This window comes from Pelmatolapia mariae, linkage group LG15 (genome assembly GCF_036321145.2).
Source record: "Pelmatolapia mariae isolate MD_Pm_ZW linkage group LG15, Pm_UMD_F_2, whole genome shotgun sequence".
NCBI lineage: Eukaryota > Metazoa > Chordata > Actinopteri > Cichliformes > Cichlidae > Pelmatolapia > Pelmatolapia mariae.
The window spans coordinates 2,479,194-2,494,123 of NC_086240.1; the positions used below are offsets into that span (position 1 = coordinate 2,479,194).

Genomic DNA, 14,930 nt, shown 5'->3' on the forward strand with positions numbered 1-14,930 from the left:
AGGAGCCTCATGGCATCCTTTATGCAACAATCAAGTGTCATCATTTGTGAGGACCTGTGTTAAATCATATGGAGCGGCCCTGCATAGGCTCACAGCAACTGGTGGGGAAATGCTACGACCTAGCTGTGAATTAACTTGAGTGATGTAGCTGTAATAGCCATAGCTTCAGTGTCATTATCACTCCCTGCATCACACGAGAGAGAGAGAGAGTGTGTGTGTGTGTGTGTGTGTGTGTGTGTGTGTAGCCTGCAGAGGGGTGATAAGGGTACTGGCTCCCAGGCCCCTCTGCAGAGTATGAACTTCCCTTTAGATTTTACCTGTGCACATTTCTAATTAGTGTATTATACTTTAATTTCATACAGCACTGATTTTGAAACAGTGTTTCGGTGAAATACACAAAACAAATGATGAAACCTGCTCTGTGCAGCTGCCGCAATATGAGTGACCAACTGGAACAGGCAGGAATAGAATTTGGCTACCTTAGACAGATTGGAACAGCTGTGGGGAAATGATGTTTAAAGAAAAGCTGGCATGGTGGAGAGTGGGGAGATTAATGCTTAATTAACACTTAAATTTGTGGATGGGTGGACATCTATGTCAAATAATGGGAATGTGTGAGGAAAGCCACACTTCCTATGATATCTGCCATTTGGTCCTTGTATTTAAATGGTAAGTTGGCTCCCTGTAATCTTGAATAGGAGCATGTCTACTTCATTGTTAAAGTTAGGAAATGCTACGCTTCTTTATTTTTACTTTTTTTGTAACTGGAGGCGACAGCACTTTAAGTTACTTAACTTACGATGTAAAGATTATAATAGCAGCTTTCATAAATAACCTATGCAGTAAGTTTCTGGGGGAGGAGCGATGTGCAGTAGGAGAGCCATTACTTCCACAACTGGCTGCGATTCAGCCTGGAGGTTTGTCTTTGCTAGCTGTAGGTAGGTAAATGCTAAACAGATTAAATAACTTTTTACGGTTGTTTCCAGACCGAAAAGTCTGGATGTAGTTTTTTTTACATACAGCATGTCTAAATTGTGTTAAACAACACTAATGTCCTTTGGTTTTTCTTAAACATAAGTCAGTTTTGCCTACAAAATGCTAGCTAGCATGCTGCTTATGTTTGCTGATGAGCCTCTTTATGACCATTCGATGTACACCCATAATGACACACACTGCTCTAAACCATAGCCAGATGTGAAACCACAACAATAACTAAGCAAAAGAAACAACTGGCTGCACTGGTTGACGCTGATTGCTTTCAGGTCGCTGCTGCTAGCTTAATAAATTGTGGGTGCTGTAAAATGTGTGACAGTTGCTGATGTCCCTAATTATTACAGAAAGGTATTGTAGTAAAAATCAAATGACATAATATTATCTTTTGGGACCACAGCTCCACAGGGCCCCAACCAATCAGGACCACATCTCAACTCAGAGAGAGAGAATTCTTCAGCTGTCTGTCAATTAAAAACAGGTTGGCGTGATACAAAAGGTCTTCAGTATCTGAATTTAGGAGTCAAATTCATGTCCCAATTTTTGTTATAGTAGTGATAAAAATTACTTTTCTTTTTTTACATTTTGTGTTTCCAAATGAGTTCAAACACCTCCCATACCCTCATCCATCCATTGCGTATCACGTTGTGCTGCTTGTTTTGCTGCAGTCACCTTCACAGTAGCTGAAAGGGTTTGAAGTTCACTTGCCTTTCTTCATCCCCAGATCCCACCCCGCCTCGCTTTCCATCTGGACTGAACAGGAAGGGCTGGGCCCGGGCTATGGGCTGCGCACAGAAACCCCAGGGAGCAGAGCTGACGCTGAGATACTTATTGCTTCATTGGGATTCTCACTGGATCCAATCACACTGTCAAGCTTGGATACGAGGCCTGTCTCCCCAGGCAGCGGATACAGCGCGCACACACTAACTCACAGACTTTTGAACATGACTCGCTGACACTTACAGATGGAGATGCAGACATACAGTATAAATGTGCACCCACGTACTCACACACCCTCCTCTGGCATCACACACCTCTATCATCACAAGCCTGTTGATGTTCCTGACTGCAGAGCAACAGTGGAGCGCTGTTTTGGTGCACGGCTCCTCTCTCCTGTATTTTTTGCAGCCAAGATTCATCCGAGGAAACTAGCCTGCTTGAATTTTGTTCCACCTCAGTAGTAATCAATTCAATGTTATGGTAATAATTCTCCAGTGTCAGTAAATTAAAACAGAGTAGATGTACTTCACTAAAATGCTCAAAGAGATAGATCAGACAAATGAAGTTTAAATCTTAATGCTAGGTTGTGTTCTGTAATAGCATTTAAGTCCCTTGTCTGGTCATTTTCACTAGAGCCGTTTCTCTGCTTCTGTGTACTCTCAATCCTGATTTAAAGTCTTCAAACCATCACAAAAAATATTTTTAAAAAGTGACAAAATTAAAATGAAGGATTTCTAATTCGTTTGTGCAAACAGTGACTCCTGTATGCACACAGAAACTACTCATGGAGTTCCACAGGGCTCTATGCCAGGTCTGATTTAAAAAAAAAAGAAGTTTATTTTGGAGGGGGTTTTTTGCCTTCAGTGAAGAATAGACTGGAAAGACAGACAGGTCAGATTTGAACCTAGGCCGTGGCATTCCAGCCAAATGCTATAAGGGTGCCTGCTTAACCAGTGAGCTAAAATACCACCAATACCACTGTTTCTAATGTAATCCTGGTCTTAGGCCTCAGTACATTTTCATTGCTTTGCAGGTGACATATACCACATAAATTTCTCTGTGGAAGCAGGTGACACAAATCACATGGTGTCTTAAAGACATTTAAGCCTGGAAGACCGAAAATTGTTTACATCTAAATTTTGATAAAACTGAAGTTGTTGTATTTGGCTCTAAACTCCCGTCAGTGCAACTGTAAAGAATTTCTGACCAAAATATATTAATATAAACCTTTTAGGGACTTCACTCTGTCTGCTGCACAATATTGCAAAAGTGATGCTGAAAAACTAGTCTATGCATTTGCTTGAATTATGGTGTTCCACAGGGTTCAGTGCTAGGACCAATTCTGTTTACATTATACGTGCTTCACTTAGACATTATCATTAGAAGGCATAGCATACATTTTCACTGCTATGCAGATGACACCCAATTTTATCAATGCACGAAGCCAGATAACACAAACCAATTAGTTAAACTGCAGGGAACAGCAGGTGTTTATGTCTTAACATAAAAAACTAACTGAAAAGGCATCAGTTGATTCAAAATGCTGCAGTAAAAATACTAACAGGGACCAGAAAGAGATAACATATTTCTTCTATATTAGCTTCTCTTCACTGGTTCCCTGTTAAATCCAGAATTTAATTTAAAATCCTGCTGCTCACATAAAAGGTCTTGAATAATCAGGGCCCATCTTATCTCATCTTAATGACCTTGTAGTACCATATCACCAGATTAGAGGCGGCAGTCTGGTTCTCAGACTGCTGGCTTACTTGCGGCTCCTAGAGTATTTTTTTGTTATAGCATATAGTAGATCAGGTGACACTGAATCCTACCAAGGGTACGCTGCAATAGGTCTAGGCTGCTGTGGGATCCCATGATGCCTGGAGTGTTTCTTCTTCAGTTACTTTTTTTGCTCACGATGTGTTTATACACCTCTCTGCGTTTAATTATTAGTTACTATCTGCCTCTCCAACAGTATGTCTTTGTCCGCTCTTCTTCTCCTCATCTTAACAGTTGCGGCAGATAGCCGCCCCTCCCTGAGTCTGGATCTGCTGGAGGTTTCTTCCTGTTAAAAGGGAGTTTTTCCTTCCCACAGTCACAGAGCTTGCTCAGAGGGGGTCATACAATTGTTTTCTTTGTATTATTGTAGGGTCTTTACCTTACTGTAAAAGGTGCCTTGAAGCACTATAGGACTAAAATTGAATTGAAAGTTAGGCTGGACTGTCCTAATGCCATCCATTATCAGGATGTCCTAGCAATTTCCTCCATGAGGGAGCTCACCGGAGCCCGGTTCCAGTTTTTTGCCAATAATGCGACCTTACAGCTTAAAGTGTCTGGAAATTATTTGTGATTTTATTCTATAAAAATAAATGGCACCAAATAAAAAAGTATATATACTCGTGCTGGATCCATTATGATTATGTATGCATGGAAACAAATACCTACATGTGTTAAAACTCCTGAGGTCCTGGAGCCGGTCCCTAGATGGCACTGTGTCCACTGGTCGAGAAAGCAGCCCCCCTGTTTATCATGCAGCGGTGACAGCCTGTAAAAGCTTTTGTCGATGGAAGTGAAGATTTAGAGCCCAGATTAGCACATTCATATCTTGGCAGTTAATTAGGGCTGAGGAGCTAACTTAAAGCTTTGGCTGCACAGTGATGGAGCAGAAGAATAGGAGGAGGTGTGCCCCTCACAACGAGACACAAAAGTGAATTAAGTATATATATATATATATATATATATATATTTATATACACCTGACTATTCTGCTAATGTATCACAGCGTGCACCCACTGAGACATATGAATATGAATGCTTAACCCACACAAGCACAACTGCTAAGCCATTTTTCTGCAAACTTTGATATGGCTTAGGCATACCTAATGGATACGCACACCTATACCCACAGAGACATGCTCGTCTTTTTGTTGTGTGTGTGTGTGGGTGAGTGTGTGCCAACGTGCGCGTGCGCCCTTCATAAGTTAAGGTCAGCAGGCTCATATTTTACCTGTCAGGACTGATCACCGTCGCCTTCACAGCTGCTTTGCTTCGTTCCCGGGGAGGATACAGCATCTCTCCTGAATGTTTACCGAGATCCTGCATCTCTACAATCTATACAGGGGATCTATAAAATGCCACAGCTGCAGACGTTCCCAGTGCGCAAAGGTGTTTTACAGCATCCTGCTCCAGTGTGGGAAGCAGCAAAACACATTCCACCTGTAATCAGCAAAAGGGCTGATGTGCTGCCCTTATAAAGCTGCTGTTTATGTGAAAGGGAAAAAAACATGCCATAAAGCTTTTAAGTGGAATTAACCACTTCATTAGTTGAAGTAAAATTTCATGACAGGTCAACTGTCGGCCTTTAAATGCACCAACGGGAGCTGTGCTGCTCCCTCGCTGTCGTTCCACGGGCCCTATACGGCGCGAAAGCAAACCTAATGCAGTCAAATGCACGCAGAAACCCATTTGGAAAAGCCATTAGCAAATGTAAATTGTTTTTCTGTCAATTAAGATATGAATTATCCAGCCGACATCAGAGGGATTGATGTAATCTACTTCTACTAATTTGACTAAAAGGAAAAGTAGTTGCTACACATAAAATCCAATCAATAAACTTTGTCAGCCAACAACTGTGTAAGCAAATGGCTTGTGAATATCAAATGGATATGTTTCCTCCACTGGCACCCTGCTGGTGTAAACCTGAAAGTGACTAATGGTTGTGAAAATAACAATACCTCACTGTTTTCAGTAAGTGTGCCAGTGGGCATTACACCACCTAAATGTTTTAAACCCTGTTTCTTTTTTCTACACGCTGCTTGTTGGGGGGAGGGGGGTATTCATTTGGATCACGATAACTGCAAATATTTACTTATTCTTTATTTGGGAAAATATTTGACTAAAATAAGAGCGCTTTTTCTTTACCCTCTGTATTTTCTGCTGTGATTTGTGCTGTAATTACTTTCCCCGGTGTTTGTTTTGCTTCTCATTTCTCTCGATGTTATTGCTAAGTGTCATGTTAAGTGGCTCACAGTGCTGGCCTTTTATTTTAATCTCTGGCCTCTGCAGTGTGGAGAGAAAAAAATGACTTTTTACCAGCACGTCATAAAAATATGCAGAAGACAGTTATATTTTGGATTAAGGGGATTTTCTGCTTGTTGACTGCCATGAAACCAGCCTCCTTTCTTTACAAACAAGCTTGCAATTAGACTGAGATTCACATTCCAGTGTAATGTTGTAAATGAGGCTAAGAGGCTGTGACAGACGCTCCTGAACATAAATCAGCTCTGACAGCTGAGAGATAAAGGTAGAAAAGTTCTGCCACTGGTGCACGGTGCTCTGCAGCCTCCGGCTCAATAAAAAAGAAGACCAGATAAATATTTAGTGATTTTTTAAAAAAGAGCTTATAAAGGAGCGAATGGTGAACGGCGATATAAAGATTATAAAGAAGATCAGATTTCTCTCTTAGAAAAACCTAAACAATTATCACAGATAAAGACATTTAATTGCTGCTAATATCCTGTTGAATTAACTACAAAACAGAGCTGAATCACATAGCTGCCTGGAGTGAGCCTGAACTACACAAACCAACGAGAACCAGCTAAGTGTGGAACTGCATAAAACTCACGTTCTTTGCAGTGGCCAGCAGGTGGCGACTCAACTGCTTGCAAATAGAAATCTCATTGCACAGAAGTCTACGAGAAAATGAACCTATGTCTTATTAATACGACCTCAGTAAATACTTGTCTGATGAGCTTATGGTCTCAGTATCTACTTTGAAATCCTATTTATCATAGTACAAAGTCCATTTAGTAAATTATGGTACCTTTAGAGTCAGGTCAGGTTCTGTGGCCCTCCAGCTAAAGTGTAAGATAGAGGAGCTGACATCAATCATGGGAGAAGACACTGGTGAAACAGCTGACTTATATTTTAAGGCAACCAACCAGCGACCTAGTCTTTATGACTAGGCCTATAATAATGAAAACAAAATATATTGGGGTGGCCATCGATTTGTTTGGAGGGCATGCCCTTATAAACTGGCTATGTCCTTTTCTTAGATATGTTACACGAGGGGTCAGCTGGCGGCAGCAAAGATGCAAAGATGTTCGTAAAATCTCTTCCTGGTGGACAGGATTAGAAATGAATGCTTTGAGGGACAGTTTGGAAAAAGTTAGAGAGGCAACCACCAGGATCCCTGAGTCTGCTTCTACCAGAGGTTTCTTCCTGTAAAAAGGGAGTTTTTCCTTCCCATTGTCGCCAAGTGCTTGCTCAGAGGGGGTCATCTGTTCATTGGGGTTTTCTGTATTTGTCGCGTCACATTGAGGCAACCGTTGCTATGATTTGGCGCTACATAAATAAAACTAACCACTAAGTTGCTAACTCTCTCTGCTATTTGGTGCAGAATAGATGGTGTCTTTGTCGTTTGACAGTTTTTTGCAAAGATCAGCTGCTTGCAATGTTTTAAAACAACAATACGAGAGCAGTGAGAGTGCAAAACACCAGCGTGCACCGTAAAGCTGAGGCGAACTGAGCCGAATGGGGTTTGTTATACGAGTGGCACCCTTCTCACGTTGATTTTGCCGCTCGCTGCCTTTTGGCAGCAGGATGAAGTGAGGAGTGAATGTCGCTGCTTGTTAAAATGAATGCCGTTTGCTTACGCATTAACTTTTTATTGTGTTGACTTATGCAGAACAAATTTCCTCACATTTTTGGCGGAGGACTGAAAAGAAGAATCCCTCTGCCTCTGAATATTTAAATAATAATAATAATAATAATAAAAAAAGGCACTCCTCCTTCAGCTGAACGAAACCCCTGCTGGCCTCCTTGTTCCCATAGCCTGGGAGGATGAATGAGTTAATATGTAGTCATTGTGTGAGCTGGATATACTCACACACGGCACTCTGATATCCTACATCAATGGGCTATTGCAAGTTAATGACCAGCTCTGTGAAGGCCCATTTGCACGAAATATGGACAGTGTAAAAACGAGCTGGGAAAGCAGGTGCTGCCGCCATTGAGTAGCTCATAACCCGGCCATATGGTCGTGAAGAATCTCATTTGGCTGCGCGCTCTCACAAAGACTCAACTCTAAAACCCAAAGCCATTCCTCCAGTGTTGTGAAGACTCTGGACCCTCTAATAATCATTCTCTCCCCTCATCCCTTTTTCTCTTGTTGCATCAATGAACAGTGTACGAATTTGCATAATCATCTATAGGTAAATGATAACGTTGAGCTGCTCCGCTCCGGACTTCATTTGAATAGAAATGGTGCCACTTTTTGGTATAAAAGGAAATCAGCGAAGTGATAACAAATGGATGAGAAACTGCGCTTGGGCGAATGGCCTCAGATAGAATCTATCTCCATCCTCTTTCAGTGTCGTCTCCAGTCTTTCTTAGCACAACTAGGACGAAGCGAGTGACAGCATCCTGCAGTCTAACAACCCAAAATAAGTTTGGGAACAACTTTTTTCCTTTTTTATTTCTGGGAATTGTTTGGAGTCAAAAAGGAGAAGCAGAAGACGATAATTAAACTGGCTGAAAAAGCCAAGTACCAACACAAAAAATCAAAGTGAACATACACACCGACTGATTTGCATGAAAACAGAAGAGGACAAATAATTTCAGCAATAAATAAATGACATTAAAAAAGAAAAACCCGACATATTGTCGGAAGATAATGTCGTATAAATGAGACATGAAATTAGCTATACAACGACAGAAAAAAAATCGAATGCATAAAAAGTGACGAGCTGATCAGACAAGACAATACAGTAAAAAAAAAAAAAAAAAGACAGAAAAAAGGAACTAAATAAAAAACATCTGTAAGCCAGTAAGGTTCTAGCAATAGATCTCCAAATCCATCATAATCTGTCTTTATTCTCGTTTCATTTTTTTTGAATTTCCAATAAAAAAATAAATAAATAACATGATGAAAGCAACTTCAGAATAAGGAGGAGTCCCTAAGACAAGATCTGAGGGAGGCGTCTTCTATCCGACTGACGGCTTCCGGTGGTCAAATATTCATGCGACTGAAGAGAAACACCATCCAGGGAGACCAGACTTGTCGTCTAACAGCATTTGTTCCCTGCCTAAACAAATGTTCCTGTGCACATCACTTTCTCATCTCCAGGCAAAAGAATAAAAATGTTTCATTTTTTTGCTGTTTTCCTTTTTCCAGTCATGTTGCTACAGCAGAAAAATCAAATCAAACGGTCCATCTATACAAGAAGAGGATAAAAAAAAACTCAACAGGAACCGGAATCTTCTGTACAACATTTGACCTGCAAAGCACGACGGCTAGATGTAATAAAATATGTAAACATGTTTTTGACACAGTCGTCTGTGACAACAGATAGAATCACACCGGAGTAAATCTTCAGCCTGTGTTTGTTTGCTTTTTCTTCGTTAAGATTGTGACAATTACATCTTCATCAGACACATTTTACGGTAATGCATTTTTGCCACGGCGTCATATCGGTAAAAGGAAACAGAGGAACGACCGAAACAATAAAAAGAAATCAAACGAAAAGGGCAAAGAAGACAAATGCTATCAGACATTTGAAACTCTGAGAAATAACATTGTACAGTTTGCCTGGTGGATCCACTCTTGCACGCTTGAATGCCGTCTAGAATTTGGATGCCCTGCATAGCAGTCCAATCCTTAACTGAGACGTGAGGGCGGGGGGAGAAAAATATTGAAATACATTACTGTATTACATCCTGCTGAGCTCTGCCTAGTCAACCCTGACTGGCCATCATCCTTAGAAAAACAAACTAAAGAAAACAAAAAAGTGAAATTCAATATATAAGCAAATAAACTACTGATTGATTGAATAAATAAAAAATAATAAAAGAAAAACAAGAAACACGTATACGTTACCTCATATCGCATCCATGAAAGCTACATTTAATGAAACCGCTTTGTAACGTGAAATCAGGGTTTGACTTCCAACTTTCCCCAACAATCATTGTTTCTTGAGGTCCCTCACTTACACAAGATGCCAGCACCACGTCACATACACCTCACATGCATGCTCAGAATGGCCGAAATGACAGTGATCGTATTTTACAGGGTTACAATGGACAAGGTCGTCAGAACTCCAAGGATCACACACCTCTTAGACAGTCACTTGGGGTCGTGTGGGTGTTAAAGTGATGTTATTCACACTGCCGGATGTCTCCAGCAGGGACTCCTTAAAAGTGTCCACGCTGAGTCCCGGTGCAGCTGTTACTGCATTGTCTCTCTGTAATGCTTACAATAGTAAGTGTGCTTCCATAAGCCAAAGTTCTTTTTTGTAAATGTTTCTGCGACTCAGTAAGTCTCGAGTTCTAAAGAGATTTGATTCTTTTTAAATCACAGTTGCCAATATGGTACTGTCAAAATGTTCTTAACTTTGTTCCAAACAGTTTGTAGCTTTATGGGTCGGGAAATGACTGGATCTCTATACATAATATTCCTTGTCCTTGTCTTTCGGTCTCTTGCTACTGGCGCTGCCTTTGGCGCTGCCGCTGGGTGCTTTATCCTTCACCACAGCGCCGTTGGTTTGCGCCGAGTTGCTGATGTAGTTGCGTGTTTCGTCCACCTGGTAGGAACCCTCCTCCCTGTTCCTGTACTTGTACATGGCGTAGAGGAGAATGAGGATGCAGAGGGCGGCGGCTGAGACAATGCCCACCACCATGCCCGTGGTACTGCTGGATTCCCGGACCACCTCCGAGGCCCCCGGGGGCACCCGCTGCACGCCGGGCACCGTGGGCAGGGCGGCAGGCACCGTGCGCAGCATGGGCGAGGTGATGAAGGGGCCTCGTGGCTTGGTGCCGTCCAGATCGAAGGACGTGGGCAGTGACACCAGGACCATGTCCGGCTGCGGGGGTTTTACCTCGCGGTTGTTCATTTTCCCGGCAGGCAGCTTGGGTGGCGTGTCCGAGGGGACCGCCGCCGGCGGCGTGCCCCGGAGGTCGGGCAGAGGCGAGGTGGGTGTAGTCCTACCTGCCTCAGAGGCTTTGCTAGGCCTCAAGTCCTTGGCCTCCCACTTGGGCGCGAGGGCTTTGTAGCCGCCTTCATAGGCCGATGTGGTCAAGATCTTATCTGTTACCAGGGAGAAGGTGGTGTAAAAATCTTCATCGTCAGTCGGGGGCAGGCTAGAGTCGAAAGCTTCGCCAGAGCCAAACCCCGAAATCACCATGCCATCATCATCATCATCATCACCATCATCACCACCATCACCATCATCACAATCATCGCTGCCTCGGTCCGACAAGCAAGGTACCCCCGCCTCAGTGGCCATGGCCAAGGATTCTTTGGTGGTCTCAATAATGGTGAGGACAGGGCGGAGGGTTGGGGGGAGGGGGATGAAGGGAGAACGGGTGGATACAGAAGGGATGTCTATGGGGTCCTCGACTAGCACGGGGATAACTAGCTCCCCTCCTGGAAAGTGAAACAGAAACAAGCGCCAGTCAGACGGCAGAAAGCGTTCCATCGGCAAAGCAAGAAGCAGTCAAGCACCAAAAAGAACCGGTAAACGAAAAGTAGAAAAAGCAAAGCTCAACGTAGGGAATCAAAAGTACTGAAGAGAAAGAAAGAAAGAATCAAACAGAAAACACTGTACCAGTGCAAAAACAATGAAACTCAGAACCAAACGAGACCCAAATGAAAGAAAACAACAGCCATAAATAAGTATACATTGCATCAAAAGGCTTTGAGGGATGCACAAGGGTGAGCCACGTTAAACTGACACCTCAAATTAAATCCTATGCTGCTGCTGCATAGGAAAGTGGGAATTACTTGTGATGCTGTGGAGTTTGTGGCCCTCGTATTAGTTCTACCTCGTAATTCTGCATATATCTGCACATAAATGACTAGCCCGGGCTTTTAAGAGGCATGTTTCATTTATCTTCAAGTGTAAATCCTTTTTAGCCTAAAACTATGAGCACCGAGAGATGTGCTCTGTGGATAAAAAAGAAGCAGAGGGTATTAGCATTTGTTTTGCAATTCAAGTGCAAGCCAGTGGGCCTGAAAGCAAGTTAACTAAGTCTGAAATGAGAAACTATTTGTAAGGTGTTTCTTATACCATAGCTGCTCGGAGCGACGCTTTTTAACCCTGCTGACCTACACGGGCTGGAAAATACTAACAAGCTTCACAATGCATCACAATGATGAAAAATGAGAGGTTGTGTCTTTGGGCTGGAGGGTCTCCAAAGTCCCAAAATATCTCGCACCTCTTAGGAAGCTGATAGGCAAGTTTAGGTCTGGCTGACTGATCTACTCGCTGCAGTCACAGCTGAAATGCTGCTGGAGATGAGCGAACCTGTCCTTCCCTCGACATTAGCGGCTCCCCTACTTGCCCTAGCCTCTTGCCTTTTGACCCCTACAGTTACCACAGTGGCACAAAGTCACCGGGCAGTTCAGCGACACCTGAATGTTTGCTGGCTTGTAACAGCTTGTAAGAGCAGTTGGACGTTATTAATTATTCACACGTAAGATCAAAAGACAGAGACATGCTTCCACATGTGTCTGCCTCTTTTATAATAAAGTCATTTGCCTTTCATTGGTTAAACCTGTTGTTGGACGACTACAAAGACTTTGAAACATTCAGATGTCTATTGAAGCTGCTTATCCTCTTGCCAAGGTGGATTGTTTGTACATTGCAAAGGCTCACAAACAGGGCACTATAAAGAGATGCAAACCTTTTGGAACAATAAAGAAAAAAAAAAGAGAACACAACAGAAAATGAAAAAGGAAAAAAAAATTGAAATAATAATTAAGGCATTACAAAAAAAACCAACCGAAAAGAGTTTAGAGTTAGAGCAAACATCGTAAGAAACATTCACAAAGTAAAGCCACAGATAGAGCTATTTAGAGAAAGGATTAGTAAGAGGTAAATTAAAAAAAGAAAGAAAGAAAACCAAACAAAGTCAGCTCGGAAGAAATCAAAAAAGCCTACGAAAAAAAGATGAAACAGTTTTCAAAGGAAGAAAGCATACCATCAGTTTTGTCAACTTACATCAACAAATTGCCCGCATGATTTTGGCAGGAAGAAAAAAAATTTACAAAAGAAAGTTGTGTAAGAATGCCTTTGGACAAGTTAGGTTAGTTTCTTTTTAACATTTTCTGATTAAGTAAGTATATATTTCTCTCTCTTTTTTTCTTAGACAGGATGGTACAGGGAGGCAACAACACATACATCCACACATCATGACATGAAAATAATCTTCACCATTCTGTTCAGGATATCTTTTTTGTTGTTATTTTTGGATTTTTCAGAATCATTTTATTAGAAAAAAGAAAACAGTATATCTATAATTCTTGCTTTGATTGATAAGTCTCTCCATAAATATTTACAGCCTGATTAGATGACTTTTTTTTTTCTCATTCTTTTCTTTTCTTTTTTTTTTTTTGCTCGTTCGCTCGGCTTTAGCTTGCTCATCAGCTACGAACAAATTGGATGACTGTACATATCTTAGAATCTCTACGTAAAGGGGGTTTCGGGAGGAGGGAGTGTGAGACGGGGTGGGACCTATGAACATACTAGGAAGGAAATGACATAGATGGGGGTGAACGTGTACATCAGTTGCCATGTCCATGTAAAGGCGGCACGAAGCGGTCGGGCGGCATTAGAGCTTTTGGCTGTAAGGAAGGGATGGGGATATACAAACAATGAGCATATACATGCCCATCTACAAAAGAGAACAGCACTCTCAACACTGACAGTTTTACAAACCCTAAGCTGCAACTTCTTTTGCCATGCACAAAAAAAGAATTCAGACTCGTTAATCGATTCGATCCCAATTTTTAATGGGAGACAAGCGCTTAACTTCACAGGTGGATGTTCGAGATCAGCACGGAAACAGTTTTGGAAAGCAGTTTTTTCAGATCGGGGCCAGGATTAGCAGTTTTTCGAGGCAGCTTCTCTTTTTTCTCTATGAAAATCTCAGTGCAGCTGCATGGTTTTGATACCCAATCTTAAGAGCCTTCTGCTGTTTACGAAACGCTAATTAGTTCATAGAGAAAAGAGGAAGTTTGTTCTAATTAAAAAAGGAGGAGGGGGGGTCATTAAAAAAAATAACATCGCAATTGTGATTCGCAACAAATTAGCAGTTTAAATTTGAACATTGTCAGAAAAGAAACAGAGAGGTTCACATATATGTGGATTATCATATATGTACAAAAAAGGAGGAAAATCATAGAATAGATAAAGAGAGATTAGCAAGCAAGAAAGAAAGGCATTAAATTTCTCACACTATCAAAGATGAACAACCAGAAAGCACACACTGAGGCAGACAAAGAGAGAGAGAGGGAGGGGGGGGGACAGTTTATAGGCAAAGTGTCGCCACCTTCGTTTAACTAATAATAAGCGGGTTATTATTAGTTACCTCAATACATTTCTCTTGTTAGTATTTCTTTTTAAAACACAGGACAGGGCGTGCAATCTGGATGTACGTCAGAGAAAGAGAGGTAAATCAGACAAACGCTTTTTTTCCTTTCTTTTGGAGTTTGTTTTAGTTCCACTCTAAGAAGTTGGGTTAATGCATGCTTAAGTAAGTTGCATTTAGGGAGAGTAATAATACAATAACAATACAGCAAGCCAGGGGGGACAGGTATGGTGGGGGTAGGGGGAGGGGCTTAAGAAGGGGCGGGCCAATGGTCAGTAAAGGTGACTGCCAGCAAAGGGCTGTGGGATATTTTCCTGATGTAAAGAAGTCATTCACTAGCAGTTAAGGTGCACCGTATGTAACCAGCACTTTCACTAATTAATATAGAGAACGGGTAGAGAGAGATCATCCGACGTTTAGATGCTTTGTGTTATGTGCATAACCGACAGCCTTCGTTTGACAGATAAGCATCTGGAGTTCCACAAGAGGGCACGTGGTGGATTTATCTCTGGACATCAGGTTTGGGTTAATCCTCTGCAGGCTGTTTTACAGAAACCTCATTTGTTTTTTTTTAAGCACACTGTCTCTGCGAGCGAAGCATTATTGAGTAAATATGGCATCTGTCACACTGCTCCTTGACTGCTCCTTATCGACGCCGGCATCTTAAATGCGAATGTCCCTGTCACTGCTCCGGCCCTGATTCAGAGGATGTCATGGGACATGATTCACGCAGAGGCCTCGCACTGCATCGCTGCCATTCTCGTCTTTCACTAAAAAAAAAAAGCCGCTCGCTACGTCGCGCAGCCGCCACCTGTGACGTTCCAGCACCGCTCTGCCCTGTTAAATAAACAGGAGCG

At 42.0% G+C, this 14,930-nt stretch overlaps 1 protein-coding gene across 11 annotated transcripts in view; it reads right to left on the reverse strand.

Annotated features, from left to right (window-relative positions):
- Positions 1-8,560: 8,560 nt before the first annotated feature.
- nrxn3b (neurexin 3b) overlaps positions 8,561-14,930 on the reverse strand; it is a 314,465-nt gene continuing 308,095 nt past the window's right edge. For 8 of the 11 annotated variants that reach the window (XM_063496537.1, XM_063496538.1, XM_063496541.1 and 5 more), the window contains one exon: positions 8,561-11,128. In XM_063496537.1, coding sequence (XP_063352607.1) covers positions 10,146-11,128 — 983 coding nt within the window. In that variant the 3' untranslated portion in view covers positions 8,561-10,145. Of the gene's footprint in view, positions 11,129-13,075; positions 13,328-14,930 lie in introns of those variants that run through there. The other 3 variants (XM_063496546.1, XM_063496545.1, XM_063496544.1) reach the window with 2 other exon arrangements.